At 41.4% G+C, this 18,569-nt stretch overlaps 1 protein-coding gene across 6 annotated transcripts in view; it reads left to right on the top strand.

Annotated features, from left to right (window-relative positions):
- dennd1b (DENN/MADD domain containing 1B) overlaps positions 1–18,569 on the top strand; it is a 102,826-nt gene that overhangs the window by 36,973 nt on the left and 47,284 nt on the right. For 3 of the 6 annotated variants that reach the window (XM_018695390.2, XM_018695381.2, XM_018695372.2), the window contains exons 4-10: positions 1,724–1,773; positions 2,771–2,890; positions 8,256–8,331; positions 10,092–10,172; positions 11,463–11,522; positions 15,103–15,156; positions 15,755–15,865. In XM_018695390.2, coding sequence (XP_018550906.1) covers positions 1,724–1,773; positions 2,771–2,890; positions 8,256–8,331; positions 10,092–10,172; positions 11,463–11,522; positions 15,103–15,156; positions 15,755–15,865 — 552 coding nt within the window. The remainder of the gene's footprint in view (positions 1–1,723; positions 1,774–2,770; positions 2,891–8,255; positions 8,332–10,091; positions 10,173–11,462; positions 11,523–15,102; positions 15,157–15,754; positions 15,866–18,569) is intronic. The other 3 variants (XM_018695396.2, XM_018695404.2, XM_018695411.2) reach the window with 3 other exon arrangements.

Genomic DNA, 18,569 nt, shown 5'->3' with positions numbered 1-18,569 from the left:
AGCTCTGATGTGTGTGACAGTTTTACAGCCGCACACGCCAAGACACAGTCACACACACACACACACACACACACACACACACACACACACACACACACACAGACACACAGAGCAGAGACAGAGACCTCCTCTGCCACCGAGCCCTCTGTCTTTGTTGAGTTCTCAATTTTATCACAGATCCTGATAAGTAAAAACAACCACTTCCCACCCACCCACCCTGCCTTGCCTCCTCGCCCCTCCCATACCCTCCATATGTGGGAACATGCACACACAAACATATAGCCGAGTCAAACTCAGCCAGCCACCCACACACGGGTACACATATACACACAAACACATACAAATGTACATGCTTAACCATCCAGCCTCTCACGTTGAATTCACAAAGTCCTTGAAGCAGGCAGACACTCACATAAATCACACACCCCCCCACCCCACCCCACCCTCTTCTGTCATAGCTCATTGTTGCAGTTGCTTGCTTGTCTGTTGTTGCGATGGTTGTGTTGTGGTGGGGTGGCAGCTTTAAGTTTTGATAAGGAGGGGCAGGGGGAATCAGTGACTGCTCCCCACGGCGAGGTCCTAGCAACAGTAGGCAGCAGCAGCAGACACCCAACCTGTCGTCCAGATCAGTCTCTGGGGGAGGCAGAGAGAGAGAGGGATAGACAGAGAGATAGTGGAGCAGCAGCATCACTCTCAGCTCGGACATCTCCAGTTAGAGAGAAGAGACAGACCTTGGGCTCAGTGGCCGAGCTTGGCAGGCAAACGAAAGAGAAAGGATGAGACAGCTAGAGAGGCCAGAGCATAGCAGAGAGCTACCCCTTCCCCAGGATTAGTCTGTGAGTTTGGCAGAGCCTGGCCAGGACTGAGAGAGAGGTAACAGAAAGACAGACGGCAAAAAGGACCTGGTGCCTGGCGCCTATTCTGGGCCAGGTTAACAGCCAGAGAGAGACGAGGAGACAGAGCGACAGACAGACAGAGCGAGGACCCGGTGCTCGGTGGATGTGTGGCTAGTCTGGAGTGGCTCACCCATATGGTGCTCCGCTCTGTTCCTGCTCCCTGTCTAAATCCATATGCCACTGGTGGAAAGGTGCCCCCCCCCCATTCCCCCTCCCCTCCCACCTCGCTTCAAGAGCATGCAGACCCCCCCCCCAACCCACAAGGGAGGTGTTGGGAGGTAAAGCCCTAAAGGCTTGCCCCCCCCTCGTTTACCTCTTAACCCCTCAGAGCTGCTTAGCCCATTGTCACTACAATCTGCCACCATAGCCTTGGTGTTGTGTGTCCCCCCTCTCTCTCTCTCTCCCTCTTTCTCTCTTTCGTTCTCGCTCTTCCTTCATCTTTTCATCTCCTTTTGGCACCCGATAATCGATGAACTTATTAACTGCTAATTATTCAAGCTGTGGATCGAGGATCCCTCCCCATCCTTGAAAAAAAGGGGAGCCTTTCCACTCTGTTCTGCCAAATCAAGTGGTTTATATTGCCCATTCATTTGGATTAAGTGCATTTAGGCTTCAGTGTTTGGGATGTGAATACTTTGTCAGATTGCTATCAGCAGCGTTTAACATTAATCCTCATTTTGTTCAGCCAGTTGATAGCACCCACTTAGCAGAAGCCTGAGAGATCTTTATATTGAAATACACAGTTATTATTTGTTTTCCTTGTGATGTGTGTTTCTCTAAAAGTGTGTGTGTGTGTGTATGTGTCTCTCTCTGTTCTGGTTTCTCAGGAGGTCCTTCAGACGATACCAAAGTTCTGCTTTCCCTTTGACGTGGAAAGGTACGATTCCTCTCCCTCTGCTTCCCTGTTTTTTTAGCACAGTGGCTCACTTTCACCTCCCTCCCATAGCACACAGACTCGCACACACATGCACATACAATTATGTACACCTATCTCTCCTCCCACTTACAGACACATATGCATTTAAAAAAGGAAACAAGATGATTTGTGTGTTGTGCATCACACACTTGTGTTATGATCTGTAAAATTATCATCACGCATTGATGCTATCACATGACTATTCACTGTCGAAGTTTAATGATGATGAATGAGTGGCATTTCTGATTTTAAACCCTAACAAAATTTTGCTGCATTTTCTAGAAAAAAAACCAACACAGCAAAATATCCCCAAAAATGTAAATGCTGTGCTGGCGAGGGCACATGTTAATGGTAATGATGAGGTCATCAGTGACCAGCCCACTTGATATGCCATGCACTGTTGCATGTTTATGAGTGCATGTGTGTGAAAGTATTCAGAATATAAGGAAGTGTGTTTCTCTCTAAATAATATAGGTCCAGTCAGGCCAGCAGCTCTCTGAAAAGTACCGGGCTCTTGTTTTCAGCATGGAAAATGACATGTTAAAATTCCCATTGTAAAGACAGACAGAGAGAGGGAGGGTGGAAGGGGAGGACTTTTACTGAAGCTGAGCTGCTGCCATCTAGTGGTGTAGGGATGTACTGAGTTTCTCTGGAATTTACCTTGGGGTCAGAAAAGCTTTTTTTTTTTCTTTTTTTTTTTACCAGTTTTTCAAGCAGCTATACTGGATATATGTGACATCAGATTTGGATCTTGACTTGAGATTTAGCTCATGGTGAGACTCCACTGTGAGTTTGTTTCTGATCTAGCCAGACCAAATTGTGTTTTGATGTATTGTATTCTAAATTTACAAGATTTCACAGATTTATTCCAACCTATTGTATTCAGTTGATTGTTAAGTCCTTATGTAGTTTGGTTATCTCTGAGTATGTGTGTGTGTCCCCTTGTGTCTGATCCCAGGGTTTCCCAGAGTCAGGTGGGACAGAATTTCACCTTTGTGCTGACGGACATTGACAGCAAACAGAGGTTTGGTTTCTGTCGACTCACTCAAGGCTGCCGGGTCTGCATATGTCTGCTCAGGTAGCACCAACACACACACACACACACACACACACACACACACGCTCACGTCTCTTAATCTTGTTTTACTCTTTTGTGAAATTAATACTTTAGGGTACATGTATGCATTTTGTATTCTTCAGTCAAAATCGTGTCCTTCCAGTGTAGTGCAGAGTCTCTCTGCAGTCTGTTTCTAAAAGAATAAACCTATTCCTTCAACTTCCATAAATTAAATAAATGTCAGATTAGAGACAACTGGATGTCCTAAAAGCAATTCTGCACTTCACAAATCCAAACATTTAAAGTCAGCCTTTCACATTTTACTTCCTGAATCAGAATCAAGGGAATATGTGAAATAAGCCTTGTTCAAACACCAGTGTCTTTATTTACTCGTTCAAATAACCAAGACTTGGTCTGTTCTGCCCTTTTTCAAATTATCTATGGATCACTGTAAGAACCATTTTTTTTTTTTTTTTTTAGAAATCTGAATGTCTCAAGTGTGATGAAAAAAATTAATTTACCAGATCTTAGAAGTGAACACAGATTTTTGAGAAAACATTTTCATTCATTCTCACACTTCACACTGAGCTGCACTATGCCAGAATAACAAATTTATATTCTCATCTGCCCACACAAATATGTTAGTGATGTGCCTATAATTATCCAAAAGTTTAGCCATTTTTTGATATTTCATAGGTGAATTTATCATATCACAGGCTCCATAAATGAGAACACAAAACCCAGGGAAATTACATTTTCTTCACATAATTACTCTCCAACAAAGGCTATTATCATTTAATTCCCATGTAATTGCATGTTGACACAATGTTTTTACAGATGTAATTACCTTACCATTACAAAGAAAGAGCACTCCTTTACTAATCTCAGTGGACAGGCTTATGCACTTAAGAATAAACTGAGGAAAATGTACAAAATAAATCCATTTTTAATTACTGTATTAAGCAATTTAACAAACAACAAACTGTAAAAGGGAGCACAAAGGCTTTTCTTTAACTCAGTGTAAAGCAGCACTCCTCTAAGTGCTGCTTTCGCTTCTGTATGTGTGTGTGTGTGTGGTGTGTGTGTGTGTGTGTGTGTGTGTGTGTGGCTGTTGATGGACAGTCGTGGGTTTGTCGCTGCCCTGATGAGCTGCTGTGAAGAACGGTGTCCCTCCTCCCCACACCACCCACCCTTCCCGGCCAGCTTCCATGGCCTTTGTGTTTCTTTTCTCTCTCTCTCTCTGTCTCTCTCTGTCTCTTTCTCTCTCTCTCTCTCTTCCTCCCTCTCTCTCTTTTCTCCTCGTTATTCGGCTACTGCCACAGTGCGACAGCAAAGACGCTTGGCCCATAATTATGCATGAAGCTTCGCTGCCAATTAGCAGAGGCTCCCCTGTCCCTCTCGCTGAGTTAGACATGCTAATTCATTTGACATATGATGTATAAAATTCATTATGCATTCTGAGTAGTTTGCATGGCTTGCTTCATTTATAATAAAATAACGTACAGAAAGTTGTTTTTTAATTTAAAATTGTTTGTGTGCTCCCCATTTGCGTTTTTATTTCTTTTTTTTTTTTATTTTTAATTTTAACCGTGATCTTTCCCTTTTCCAATCTTAAACAGCCCACTGTGTAGGAAAAAGATAAAGAAGTGAGGGAAAAGATAAGTGAAAATAGTCAATAGTCAAAGCATAAAAAGCATTTTAGATATCTCACTGAAGAAATGTGAGAAATGTGTAAATTAAGTTCCTGTGCTCAAGGTTCTTAGTCAAAAGTTTATTTTCTTTGTTTATAAAGACAAGCTGCCTTTATGCCAACATATTAGTTCTGCAAGACATTATTAAAGAAATTAAAACAGATTGCTTCTATTAAAAATTTTGTAACCATAGAGGAACGGCAAAAATACAGATTATCAGTTGTTTATCTTAAAGAATTATTTGTTAAAATTTGTCCGTTTAAAATCTAAAGCACGTAAGACCCACTAGTTTATATTAATTGAATCTATCATTTCCTGTGGATATAAAATAAAAGTAATTAAAACTGTTTGCGTCTGTGTGATTGTTGAAGTGCTGGGACCATAAAATTGTCACCTCTGCTTACGGGAGGAAGTGCCTTAATGAGTAGGACAGTTTTATGTGTATAGCCCTTTATAGTCTCATTGCTAAAGCCAGGGCCAAAAGGGCCAAGCAGAACGTCCAAGGGAAAAAAAAAACATACAAAAACACAGAATTATAACTTGCTGTGTTTTATACTGTTATTATTTATTATTATTCTGTGTCTCTCTCATTTTTAAGGATTCTCTGTTGAACATGTGAGTAATTCAGAGATGAAATATATACATTTCCTCTGTTTTATTTAATGGCTGAGACTTTAAGATACATTTTAGAGACTGCATTGCTCTGGTTAGTGGTCACTTATTGGGTTTGCCGGAGGACACTTCCTTCTCTGTACTTAACCCTTGACCCGAGAAAGTAAAGGTGTAATGAAATCTTCCACTGAGCCGTCTACAAAGTGTAAGATGACTTACGATTACAGGTTCCTGTGCATTAAAGGAAATTTAAGACTCATCTCAGGAGCTGGAGTAAAAGTCATACTTAACACCTAACTGGTTCTTTATGGTGGCAAAAAGGGCTGAAATTAGTGCTCCAGTATTAAGGTTTCATCAAACAACTAAGTACTGAGCTTTATAGGCATAATGTGTGAGTGTCCACAGTATTTGGAGATTTTGTGAATGGTAAGTTTCATTTCACTCTAGATTTTCATTGTGGATATGTATACAATCCTTGTGAGAACTAATTTTGAAAGACTTATTTCAGCCACATTGGTTTGCATGCGCTCCTGTCCATAATAGCATAATTATAAGTTCCAAAGGCACTTCCATGGCCCTGTCTTCTGTTAGATATTTCTGTGCTGTTAGGTGGTCTGAGTCTGAGGATGGAGAGCACGACGGGCTGTGAGTGGGCTGCAGATTAACTGGTTCATTCTTTGAGTACATGGCACTTTGAGAAGACATGTGTTTAAAATGGCAGGAGAGATTGCGGGGCCCCCACGCACTGAGCACTCCAGTGATGGATGCTTCTCTCTATCGGAGGATTTGCTAAGCACAAACAGATCTGAGCAATGAACTGTGACGAGTAGGAGTATCTCTCTAAGCTTTCCAAACTTTAACTTTGCATCAACAGAGAGAGCAGCACTGGGGTGGGGGTGGGGTGGGGGTTGGGGGGGGGGGGGTAAGTAGAACAAAACAATACATCTTTAAGTTATATTCATTCTCTTTCATTTGAATAAAGCATAAAACTCCATTACCTATTGTAGGGAACTGTTAGAAGAATATTGATAATTTGGAGGTTGGCTGCCTTCACCGGTGATCATGCATTTTCCTCTAAAACAAAGGATTTACAGCACCTTGGTGTAGGAGTGTAATGACTGTGAGATCTGTGAGGCCTGATGGCTGCTCTGACAGCGAGAGTTGTCCTATTTACATCCCCTTCAACTGTGAAAAATGAAGGATTAATGTCCAGAAGCCTGGCTTTTTAAATGTGAGGCGTACAGGAGGCAGATAATACAAAGCCTTTGTTCTCTCCCCATTAGTCATTATATCAGACTGAACTTTTTGTCTAATGGTTAAATGTAAAATGACCCCATATGCAGAATATGTTGTTTGACGTGGCAGAAATAGGTCTTCAGGTTGATATCCGGTCAGCATGTGAATTAACATATGCATGTTTGATTCAGTTTCTCCTGCGAGTGTGACCTGATTGCGGTAAATCTTCATGCGGACGTCAAAATATTGGCATGTTAAGAGGTTGATTGTTTCAGACTAATGGTCACTCAGCCCCTCTGATTGGTGCGCTTGGCTGCACTTCTCCGGGAACCCGGCCTGTCATTGGCCCCTTGCGGATTTAGCGATATGAAAATTTGCATTAGGTTCACTTTATTGTTTTCTTGTTGTCTGTTAATTCCAGTCTACAGAGCAGCCAGTGACCCATGCCCTGGAAACTCCTCGGTCTCCAGCCAACTGCCTGAGCAGGACTTGTTTGGCTTATAAACTCACACACTCAAAACTCCACATTTACAAATGTATTATTATATAACCATGGAAATGCAGATTTTAGCTGCTTGTCAGATTTTAATTTGAATGAATTTACAGTTTTAATGACTTGTATTTAAGACTGTAATGACGTTAACAAATAAGAGTCCACTTTTGATTGACTGGCTCATTTGGCCACTAATTTATTTTTCAACCCTTGCATCCAGGCAAATTAATGAAACATTAATGGGAGTTTCTGTTTATTTCATCCCAATGCTAAGAAGTCCTTATCCAGAATCATTATTCATGCAGTGTTCAAAACTGCATGTTAAAACCCCAAACTAAATAAAAATTCAATACCTTGATAGGACACCATGTTGTTATTATTTGATTACATAAAATTAAATGAACTGAGCCCTCACAGCTTTTATGCCAAAAGAAAATGTTGGCCATCTTCCACCAAGACAGCAAGTCGACTTGGCCAAGAATATGTCAACTTTGTAAAGGAAGCCATGCTGCAGATGCTTTTAGCTTATGGTGGGTGTACTTACTGATTAGCTTTAACACAAACACTGCAGTATAAATTATTTTGAGCTTGTTAATGAATTTATTTATTTTACATTAATTACATAAGGCTAAGGTTTTTTTTATATGTGAAGGACATAAAAAGAAGCACAGAGAGGGGCAAGAGGAGGAGGTGGCGAAGGGAGGGGGGCAGAAGGCATCTTGGGCTGCATTTTTGTTAAGCCTGTGCATCTGGGAGCAGCATGCTTGTAAACCATAGTATCCCTCCGCATCACATGAAAGCTATGGTGTTTTGTTTTTTTCTAAAGAATCTAAAATCTATTGTTTTTTTTTTTCCTCCTACCCTCCCTTCCTATTGGCTTAAAGAGCAGACATGACAGGAATTCATAGCATGCGGAGAGCCCTGGGTACGAAGAATGTCATAATAAGGACTAGATAGCATTCACTGTTTTTTTTTCAGTGTAACAATGACTCTGCGCTTTGGAGCAGCTCTAACTGGGAACACAATCCATTTTCAATGTCCTGTATACATTAAGCCATAGGTCACTGACATTAGCTGGTGCGTACATCTAATAATATTGCAAGACTTACAGACTTAATGCTGTTGATGCTTTGCAGTGGCCAGAGAGCGAAATTATTTATAGACATTGTGACAAAAATAGATTTATGACACACAAAACACCCTCTGCATTTGTTGTAATTGTATATCCACCAGGAACAAAGACTCAGTGATACATATGTACAAAAGTACACAACAATGTGCTTTGATTCAGCACATCCTATATGTTTATTGTATACAAAATGTTAATATATACCTTTGTTTCTGTCTCTTCCAGTTATCTACCATGGTTTGAAATCTACTACAAGCTGCTAAATACTCTGGCAGACTACCTAATGAAACATCAGGTAAAGGTATCTTTTGGACTCTTACTGCTTACATATCATTTAGAATTTTATGTACATACATACATAATATGATAATAAGACATGGTAGTATGATTTGACTGAGAAACCAACACCCAGCTTTGTGTTGTTGAAACTGCACTGTGGTATGAGATTTCCCTCCATTCTGTTCTTCCTCTGCATACTGCATGTTGTCTTTTGTGTGCAAGTTTTGTTCGCCGTCTTGGGCTTGACTTGGCTCCTGTTGTTAGCAGCAACAATGTTGACATTTCACAGACCAAACGCTGATCTGACACTGGAAGTTATTCCTGATGATTTACTGGAAAACAAATCGTTAAGAAAAAAACACATACATTCTCACACACACACATACATACACACAAACACTTGCATTTCACAAAAGTCTTTTCCCCTGACTATTCGCTGCATTGTACTAGCAAAGGGAGGGGAAATGTAAAATATGCAACAAACAGGGGAGATGTGCAGCGTCTAGCGCAGAGGGTGTAGGTGATGTTCCCATGTTTAGACTGAAGAGAGAGGAAGAAGGAAGGAGGGAGACAGAGCTAGGGAGAGAGGCAGGGAGCTTTGGGACCGCTTTCAATTGTCATGTAGTCACTGCTTCCCTCAGAGACCCTCAGAGAGCACTGATCAGGACTAAAGAGTCTTGCTTAAGTAGACAATCACACAAACATACACACACGTTTCTGTGACTGAAAGAAATTCAGCAGGATAATCTGATATATGAAGAGAGGCGAGCAGAATAGGACAGTTTGTGTGCGGGGAAAGGGTGAGGAAGAGAGAGAGACGGAAAGATTGCTGGAAATCCTGGGTGACTGAAGTGTTAGTGTGCATGATTTGGTTTCTATTTACCCCGCTGTCCGTTCCAGGCGAGAGGGAGATGTTGACAGACAAGGGAAGACAGAAGAGCGATGAGGGTTTAAGGCGAGGGGTAAATGAACTGTTTCCCCAGGCCGTGTTGCTGACCATGCGTGTGAGCATTGAGCCTCTCATGACAGGAGGCAGTTCGATTGCGCACACCCCGACACCCCCTCCCCCTCAACCCTTGCCTCTTCTTTTTACTGTATATAGCCGCCCATTCTTCTTGAGTTTCTGTTTTCTCTCTGGCTCGCACATGCACATACATATACACACACACACTCATGCACATTTCCTCAAACAAGCAACAGCTTGTAGCCAAAACCAAAACAAAGTTCTCTGAGAGGTCAACAGAAAAAGAAGCAAAAACAAACAATGCCCGACCTCTGTGTTCACGGTAGTTAGCTTAGTTTAAGTACAAGTTGCAAAGTTTTGTCTCCCTCAGTTTTCCAGCTAGTGGCCCGAGAGTGTAAATAGCAGTCTTGTCGTGGAGCTCATAAATGCTTGAAGAATAATCTCGGGGCCTGTTCTGTGGTCAAGCTAGCTCTCTGACGGCTTCTTAAAGCCCCTGTATTTAGAGCGTAGACCCCTGCTTAATTACTGACAGGCCGCTCTCGGGCCGTAAATCAACGCGGCTGGATAATAAGCGTCTGCAGCCCCACGCTCAGCCGTCTTTTAACCTCACCATTGCTCGTTAAACATATGTCAGTCGGATGTTTTGGAACCCTTCAGGCCTCGCTGCAGGATTGCCCTCTGGTCTGCAGCAGCAGCCATCCTAACACTGTTGCTAAGATTGACACATAACTCCTGACATCAACAACATAAGTAAATAAAATTCATGTGTCCTATGTTTATGTTTTTTCTTTCTTTTGTTGTTTGTTTCTCTCCCCCAGGAAAATGACTTGAATGACATGCTGAATTCTCTCTATGATCTGCCTGTGCCAAAGCCCTTCACGCCAGTCAACCTGAGTGTGGTGGGTATAGATCTTATATTCCCCCTTATCAGAGGCAAGACAGCTGAGAGTAGACACAGAAAGACTGAGAGATGGCCAGGTAGGTTACTCTAGTAGTGTGTTGCATCAGGAGGAAGACTGTAGAGAAGAGGAGGAGATGATAACAGTTGGCTGAAGTAGTTAAAAGTAGAGCGAAAGACGCCAAAGTGTAGAATGTGCGATAGAAAAAAGCAGAGACAAAGAGGGAGGAATAATGAGAAGTAAAATGAAATTGACACGAAGACGAGAGGAGGAGACAAAGATGGCATGAAAACAGACAAAAAAGAAAATAGGGCAGACAGGGAGAGATCGACAAAAGGAAAGAGGTTGAAATGGAGGAGATAAATGAGCAGACAGAAAGTGGAGAGCAGGAGAGGTTAAGGTAGGAACAGAGAGACGCAGAGGGCCCAAGACTGACACTCTGTTTGGAAACAAGAAGTGGCGCTAACAGGTTTTGTGTGTGATAAGCCCGAGCTGGACATGTTTAAATTTGAAGGGTCCTTTCACAACTCGTCATGTCTCCTGCTTATCAAAAACTGAAATGGCTTAGTGATCCCAGGTCCCTCAAAGTCAGCCCGTGTTTGTGTTAACTCTGACACAATCTCTCCCCGTGTGTTTCTAGCTCATACATAAAACACTCACTCTTAAACAGTTTTCGCTCCCGTAAACCTGGCCTACATAAGTAGAATGTAATGGTTTTCAGTGGGACTGCTAAAATGGTATTTTGTTCACTAATATCTCTATTTTTGAGTGTCTTAGACTCCACACCATAATGGGATCCAAAGAGTTTCAGTGTTAGCCTTTGTCCTTGAGGACTGCCGCTCTTTTTTTTGAACCAATTAAACAAGCAACTCTGGGTCTTTGCAGTGGCATAAGTCTCAGAAGGATATGCATCTAATTACACAGATGAATATACAACGTAACAAGACTAATATGAGGTAATCAATATATCTCGATGAAGGTTAACAAGGTCAATTAAGATTCCTTGTGATTTTTTTTTCTTTGTGTCAGTTTTTTTTTATCAGCTCTCTATGTGAACAAAACCTTTTCATCTGAATCTCGGAGCTTCATTGGAAAAGAAGCCCCGGAGAACAGAGGTGATAGCTTCATCTCTTTTCTGTAGAAGCCACTAGTTTGATATTTAATTGATGAAGCAGAATTATTCCCTAAAAGAGAGGTTTTTGTTTTATCATGGCAGCCAAGAAGAAGGATCATTGTCCCCTTTCATGTGTGAACCCTGTTTTGCTCTCTCTCCCTCTCTCATTGTGCAAGAATGAGCAGTTGTATATTGCCACTGGGCAAGTACTGAGAGATCGGCGAAGCAAGGAGCCGGTGAGTGGAGGGGAATGAGTGAGCAGCAGAAATGGGAGGAGGGAAGGAGGCTGCTGTGAAATATGAAACCGCTGCTGTACTAATCGCATGGGAGCCACAGCTTTCCAATTTGGCCAAATAAGCTGCGCTATCTTTTTAAATATAACAAAAACAAACTATCCTGGGCCTTGGTGTATGTTTCTTCTCCTCTGGAAAACAATCAAACTTTGTAAATGATTAATGCCATTCCACTCTGCTATATTCTCTCTCTGAATATCAAAAGTTTTTTTTTTTCTCTCTCTCTTTATGTTTAAAGCAAAGGCAATTGTGCTCAAAAAATCTCCTTGATGCCTTTCCAGTTAACCCACTTTCAATGTTTTTATATAAACATGTCTTCGAAAGAACAAGAAAAAAGCAGATAAGCAAGCAAACAGCCAATGAAAGCCTGGGTTGAGTTGAGGAGCACGGCTTGTGATTATCACAGTGCCATGAATTTGTAGACCAACAGGGAAGGAAACCTTGTTTAGCAGACAGAGGAAGGAAAAGACAAACAGAGATGCAGAGAGATTTTTTAATGTACTGTATACTTTACTGTATGTATGGTATTTACAGGGGGTCTCCTTAGCTTTTAATCTGTTTCCCAAAGTCCCTGATGTTTTATCACAATTTACTTGTTTGGCTCATGTAATTTTAATTTTCATGTTTCTTGTCTTCTGCTGAGTGGGTTTATGAATAGGTTTAGCAAAGATGACTGACTGAAGTAGTATGAAACAAAGATTTTTAACAATACTTTCTGTCCACACATATTCACATATTCATCCATTCATATTACTACAGTTGCTGCTAGAGAGATGCTTTTATTTTGAAACAATTAAAAAACATAGTGAGTGTTTCAGGAAAAAGCTGTAAGAAATATTCCACTGGCAGTTTGTGTGGGTTTTGCAGTAAAAGCCTGTCTTCAGTTAAAGTATTAATCATTTAAATTTTCAGGCAAACTTTATTTCACTAGCATTTTTTCTATTAGTAACTATTCAACAATTCAGTGTTTGTTTAATATAGTGAAATCCATTTATCTAATCACTAATGTTCATTACCTGTTTAGCCATCTAGTATCTTGTGTGGCTGTTTGTGTGTAATAAATTTTGTGATTATTTGCAAAGTAGCATTAGTGGTCTCACTGAGAACCACTAGCTGTAATGCTAACTAGCCTACCTCTGCTTTTCAGCCGATTGATACTGATCAATCACAAATTGAGCAGTATTCCCCTAAGAAGAAAATTCTGTAGCACAGCACACAAAATTTACCCAAGACACAGTAATTGTCATCAGAATAAACAAATTAAGAACATTAAGTACTTCTTACTTTTCCAGCTATGCCTTACTCCAGGGCAGAAAAACCTGGCAGTTTTGTTTCTGTCTCGCTTTCAAGCAAAAACCACCTTGTAAATAGAGCAATGGGTTGGCTGAATTTTTTTTTAACATAATAAATGTTAAATTTGTGTATTTAGCTGGAAAAGGGATGGAAGAGAACTTATGCTCAATTTTAACAGATTCTTACATTGCATGCATATTCAGGCCTTTTCCTACCCCCTAAATGCAAATGTTCCAGCCAACTTCTTTAAATTGCCATGTAAAAAATTATAGTTTATTTGTTTTTTGTAGATTATTTTGTAGATTAAGTTGTAATTGTGGCTTTTTAAATAATGCATGAAGTATGGCTTTAATAATTGAATTCAAATTCACTTACCATAAAGAAGGGCGCGTAGGAGTCAACAAATTTTTGCTCATGCACATGTATCCTTTAACCAGGAAAAAACTCAAAAGACAAAGCCTTGGATGTTGGTTCCAGTTTAGTGTTTGTTTGTGCTGCATATTTATCTCCTCTAAGCTTCATTCGACTACAACAATGACCTTCCTCTGGGAATATGACAATTGTTTACTCATGTTAATTGTTTTCACATTTTTCACACTTAATACACATTCACTTAGGGAGTGAAATATTTTAGTTTGTTTTACATTAAAATGAAACTAAACGTTCCAATGTCAACCACAGTCAAAAAGTAATGTGGTTATGTGCTGCCATTTCTTTTTCCTTTATTTTATTATTACAGTCTGTTAGTGATTTATTGGCTCAAAGACTGTCACTTAAGACTAATTAGCATCAGGCTTTTTAGTGGTGCTAACAGAATTTTTAGCAGTCGGTAGAAATTTCCTGGTGCCAGGCATCAGAACAATACTAATCAGCAGCACTTTATGTAATGACATGCCCATGTCTAATATTTTAGTTATTGGAAAATGTTGCTAAAAGTTAGCTAAATAAAGTCATGGGTTAAGGTTAACCCAGCATTGTTCAAAATGGCACAAACTGAAGTCACGTTTTTTTTGTTTTTTTTTCAACTTTGTCATGGATTTTTTCATGTACTTTTGTTTTCTCTCTGACTGTGATGGGCTCTCTCTCTTCTCTTGTGGTCTCTTGTCTCTATAATCAGAGACATCTTTCTCTATTGGTGGTGTTACTTTCGGTGATGCTGATTTTGAATGGCTCTCCTTGTTTGTATACTCTTAATCATGTTGTTTTTGATGCAATGTGTAACTGCCAAGTTATGTTCTATTTATAGGATTTATTTGGCCAGGATTTTGAATATGTTTTTAAATAAGATATTTTTCTATTAAATGCATATTGACTGAAAAGTTTGCCCCAGAGGTGCATTCATGTGCACTCAGATAAACTGGAAAACACTGTTGCCTACTCAGGCTTAGGTCATGAATGCAATGCCTTTTTACAACCAACTCTAAGAAGTTGGATGTTGTTCTTCCTGCTACAGAGGCAAATGCTTACTATGTGTCTGCCTGACATTATTTGTTCAACAATTTGCATAACAAGTCAATAGTAGTCACAAGTGTGGACCCTGCACAGATGAATAAATTGTAATATTTTACTATAAATACTGTGTTCGCAGTGTGAGAGAAGCTGCAGTACACACTACAGTGGATTTAAGTGAAGACCTGCAACAGATGGTCGAGTGAAGACCTAGAGAAACACAGGTGTACTAGGGATACAGGAGAGAGTGTGTGAGAGACAATGATAGTGGGTTTCAGTTGGTGGTTTGTCTACCTGTCTCCAAACAGCACCTCTCTCAGGCCCCTTTGATCTGAACAGTGAACCTGCCCTGCTCTCCCAAAGTGAGACAGGCAGCCCTGTGATCCTCTAAACAACCTGTGTGTGCGTGCACGAGTGTGTGTCTGTGTGGATGCATGCGCACATGTGCACATATACTTTTGTCTGTGTCTTGGTGCTCCACAAGCCTTTTTAATGCTTAAATAAAGACTCAGTTTTCCACCGGAGACATCACCCCAGTCTGTGTCTACAGGGAACTGAGCTGCTATTGAGCTTTCTCTGTTCTGTAGGCCTGATAAAAGCATTGCCACAGTTCAGACACCAGCTCAGCAATTCATATAGACAGAGCTGAAGATGAGCCATAAATCATAGAACAAAGTGAACGGCCTTTCCCCCCCTCTTCCCCTCATTCTCTTCTGTGTGAGTGGTATGCTTCACTTGTGACCTTCCTTTTTCTTTCTCCCGCATGTTTGTGTTTTCGCAGCACTCTTACTTCATCGCCCCGGATATCAATGGACTGCCAACTATCCCTGAGAGTGTAAGTATTCATGGAAAAAGAAAAGAAAAGAGACACAAGGAGACAAAGAGACATCCCAAACGTCTCTGCCTCTAATCGTTTTTAATCAGATACACTTGTCACCTTTTGAAATTATTGCATCATTCTCTTGTTTCAGTTTTATCTCCTGTGGTGCTTGCACTTTTAATGTCGAAGTTCAGTGATCACCATGGGTATTAGAGGATTCAAACTGAACACATGTTCTCTGTTGATTTTGTACTCAAATAGTAGCTCCAGTTGAGCATCCCACGTCTTTATGGCAAGGGATGACAGATGAAAACAGTAATAAATCTGGCAATTTTAAGCAACATTGATTGGTACAGTATCTATTTTATGAACTTGACTATATCATATAGATAAAAGGCATAAATGTCATTTAAATGTGTAATGTGTCCATTTATTTTGGTTGAAAAACAATATGTGCTGAGGTGGAAGCACAAGTCCTTTTTCAGCCAGTAGTGCATGTCTTTCTTCATGGAACACTGTGGCACTCTCACCGTCTGTAGCATTGACACTTTACTGTAAGCAATAGACAGTTTGTTATGTACCTGCATATCCTTCTGTTCCTGTCTATCTCCAGAGGAACCTGACAGAGTACTTTGTGGCTGTGGACGTCAACAACATGCTCCAGCTCTATGCCAGCATGCTCCACGAACGGCGCATCATCATTACCTCAAGCAAGCTTAGCACTGTGAGTTCACTTCATTCCCTCCAAGTCATTCTCTCAGCTGCAGTCAGCTATCAGCTCTGCCCTGTCAAACACAAGTGGAAAATAGGTTAGAAAACTGTTAAAACATCCCAACTTGAATTAATTTCAAAACACTGTGTGTATTGGTGTATGTGTTGGCTTAAGTTTCATCAAAGTTTAGCTTTCAGGTATAAAATGTTATGCTTTGTGTTTTAAGCCTGCCATTATTGATACTGTAGGACTCTTGTATGCTCTTGCATCCAAAAAATTGTATCATAATATGAGAAAATGTTGCCGATTTACAGTCATGGAGTCACTGTTGCTATTTTTGGCTTCATATCAAACTCAGATATTGAATTACTCTGCCAGAAAAGTATATAGCTCAAATGTTGGGACGGTTTCCTAGATTGAACATGATTCTCTTCATCAATATTCCAGCAGGATATCATATCCTAAGTAGTATGATGAGAATATTTATCTGACATGGCTATGCTACATGTACGGAGAGAGTTGAACTGATCTGTCGACCCTGCCACCCCTCCCCACCCAGGCATCCCACCATCAGACAGCCGCGCTATCACCAAGCTCTGACAAGCTGCGAAATCCATGCTAAAGCTGGATTATATTTGACTGTTTGTCTTACAACTGCAACATATTAATGGCCAAAAAGCCTTAAATTATCTGTTATTACGTGTCTTAGCGCTTTCTCATAATTTAAAGTCCCTTCTGTCTGTGTGAGGGAGGAAATCTCTCTGTGTCTTTCTCCCCTTCTTCCTCCCTCTGTTCCTCATTCCATCCTCCCCCCGTTATCTTAGAGACTGATGAGGCAGAGCCAAATGTTTATGACAGATGAGATGGAAGAGGGAAGTGATGTCATGCGAGCCCTATCTGTATCTGTAGTGTAGCTAGACCTGCCTTGGTATCTACAAGGCTGCAGAACACTGAACAGCCGGAGGGGCCTGTGGTGGTGATGGGTGCTGGAGGAAATGGTACCAAGGTATCCCATAGGAGCTATAATCAGTATGAGCTGTAAAAAATTACCCAGCCCTCAGACAGTTTCACCTGTCTCCCCTCAGCTCTTCAGACCAGCAGCACCTCCGCTCGGGGTCTAGGCAGCACACTGTTCTGTGACACAAGGGTTACACGATGTAAATTATCAGACTCAAGGGTGAAGGTGTTTTTTTCTTTTTAGCAGGAGGAGGGGGTGGAGGTGATTTTTGCCTGTGATTTACAGTCTTGCGGCTCTGAGACAAATCTTGGCTTGTTTTTTTAACAAATATATGCCGACAGGATATTTTAAGAGCTTCCACGTCAGACCTTTACCTCTGTAAGCCTTTTATCCTCTGCAATCCTTCATCCACTCATCTGTCTATCCATCCATCTTCCTCGGGGAGAGGTGTTTTGGTTTGGTAGCGATATATGTCAGGCACTGTAGTACAAAGGTATTTTCACATCTCCACTGGGATTACTAGCAGGCCTAGTGTTATTACTGCTCCTGTGATGCGTTATTTTTTGCTGTTGGGTAGATTGACCTCCTAGTTCAAGTGGAAATGGCTGCCATGATTCCTGAAGCCAGCCATGTAAGTGTATACATACTTAGCTGAAAAGACTGCAGCTCATTATTCACACCTCTGTCTTGTGATCAAATATCTTAAAGGATGAGAAATATATAATTAATGTCAGAGTTTGTCAAAATGTTTGTTAACATCAGTGTTAGCAGTCATCGGATAGACAGGTAATATTTCTATAGTCTGCTTGCCGCAGATAGAGGATGTATGAGAGAAGGTATTGTTAGTAACATCGTTAGTACCATCCAGCTGCTTTTCACCACCTCCGCCTGTCCAGCCTCTCAGCCAAGCAGAGAGAAACAGGGAATGGAAAGAGCAGAGAGAGAGCAAAAGACACACACACACACACACACACACACACACAGATACACTGCATTTATTCTGCCTGCTCTAGGTGCTGCCTGTGTTAAAGCCCCCGGTGAACCCACTGTGTCAGTCTGTCGGTACATGGCCGGCGTGTCTCGCAAGCAGCCAACAGCAAAGGAATAAATCATGATCTTACAACAATGCGTCAGTTGACTTATTGCTGTTTCGTGACCAGAGGTGAATGGTACTACTGTTTTAAAAGGGCCGGTCGGCGGTGGCGCAGGGGCGGGAGCCAGCCGAGCGTGCAGCCTTGTCATAGGGCCGTATAATAGGGCTGCATCGGCCCTTCCTCTAACTAGTCAGTTGGGAGGACACCCCACCCCACCACCACCACCACCACCATCGCCCCACCACCCTCCATGTCTTTCATCTGCCGAGGCCCCCCAGCTCTCGAGCCCAGCCTCTGCCCTGCCTATCGCCCAAACTCACACAGCTCGGCCCCAGCACCAGCTGACAGCAGCCCTCTCATCAGCCTGTCAGGCCTATGCTAACAAGGAGCTATCCATCCACCATGCCCTAGAGTGCCAGCTGTCTCTCTGTTTCCTGCCTCTTCCTCTGTTGTTCCTCTCCTCTTCTTTCTCTGACTTCTCTCTGTCTCTCTATTTCTCTCTATCTTAGTTATTCGTGCTCACTGACATATTATTTTCTGTCCATCTGTCTCTCACTCACTCTGGCTTCACCTCTCTTTCTCTCTGACTTTGCCTCCTTCTTCCTGGGTGTCTTAATGTGTCTCTCTGTTGTTGGGCATCTGCAGAACATCGGGCTGTTCTCCC

The sequence above is a fragment of the Lates calcarifer genome, linkage group LG17 (genome assembly GCF_001640805.2).
Source record: "Lates calcarifer isolate ASB-BC8 linkage group LG17, TLL_Latcal_v3, whole genome shotgun sequence".
In the NCBI taxonomy this organism is placed as follows: domain Eukaryota; kingdom Metazoa; phylum Chordata; class Actinopteri; family Centropomidae; genus Lates; species Lates calcarifer.
Note: the sequence above shows the minus strand (reverse complement) of the source record. Positions and strands in the feature narration are given on the sequence as shown.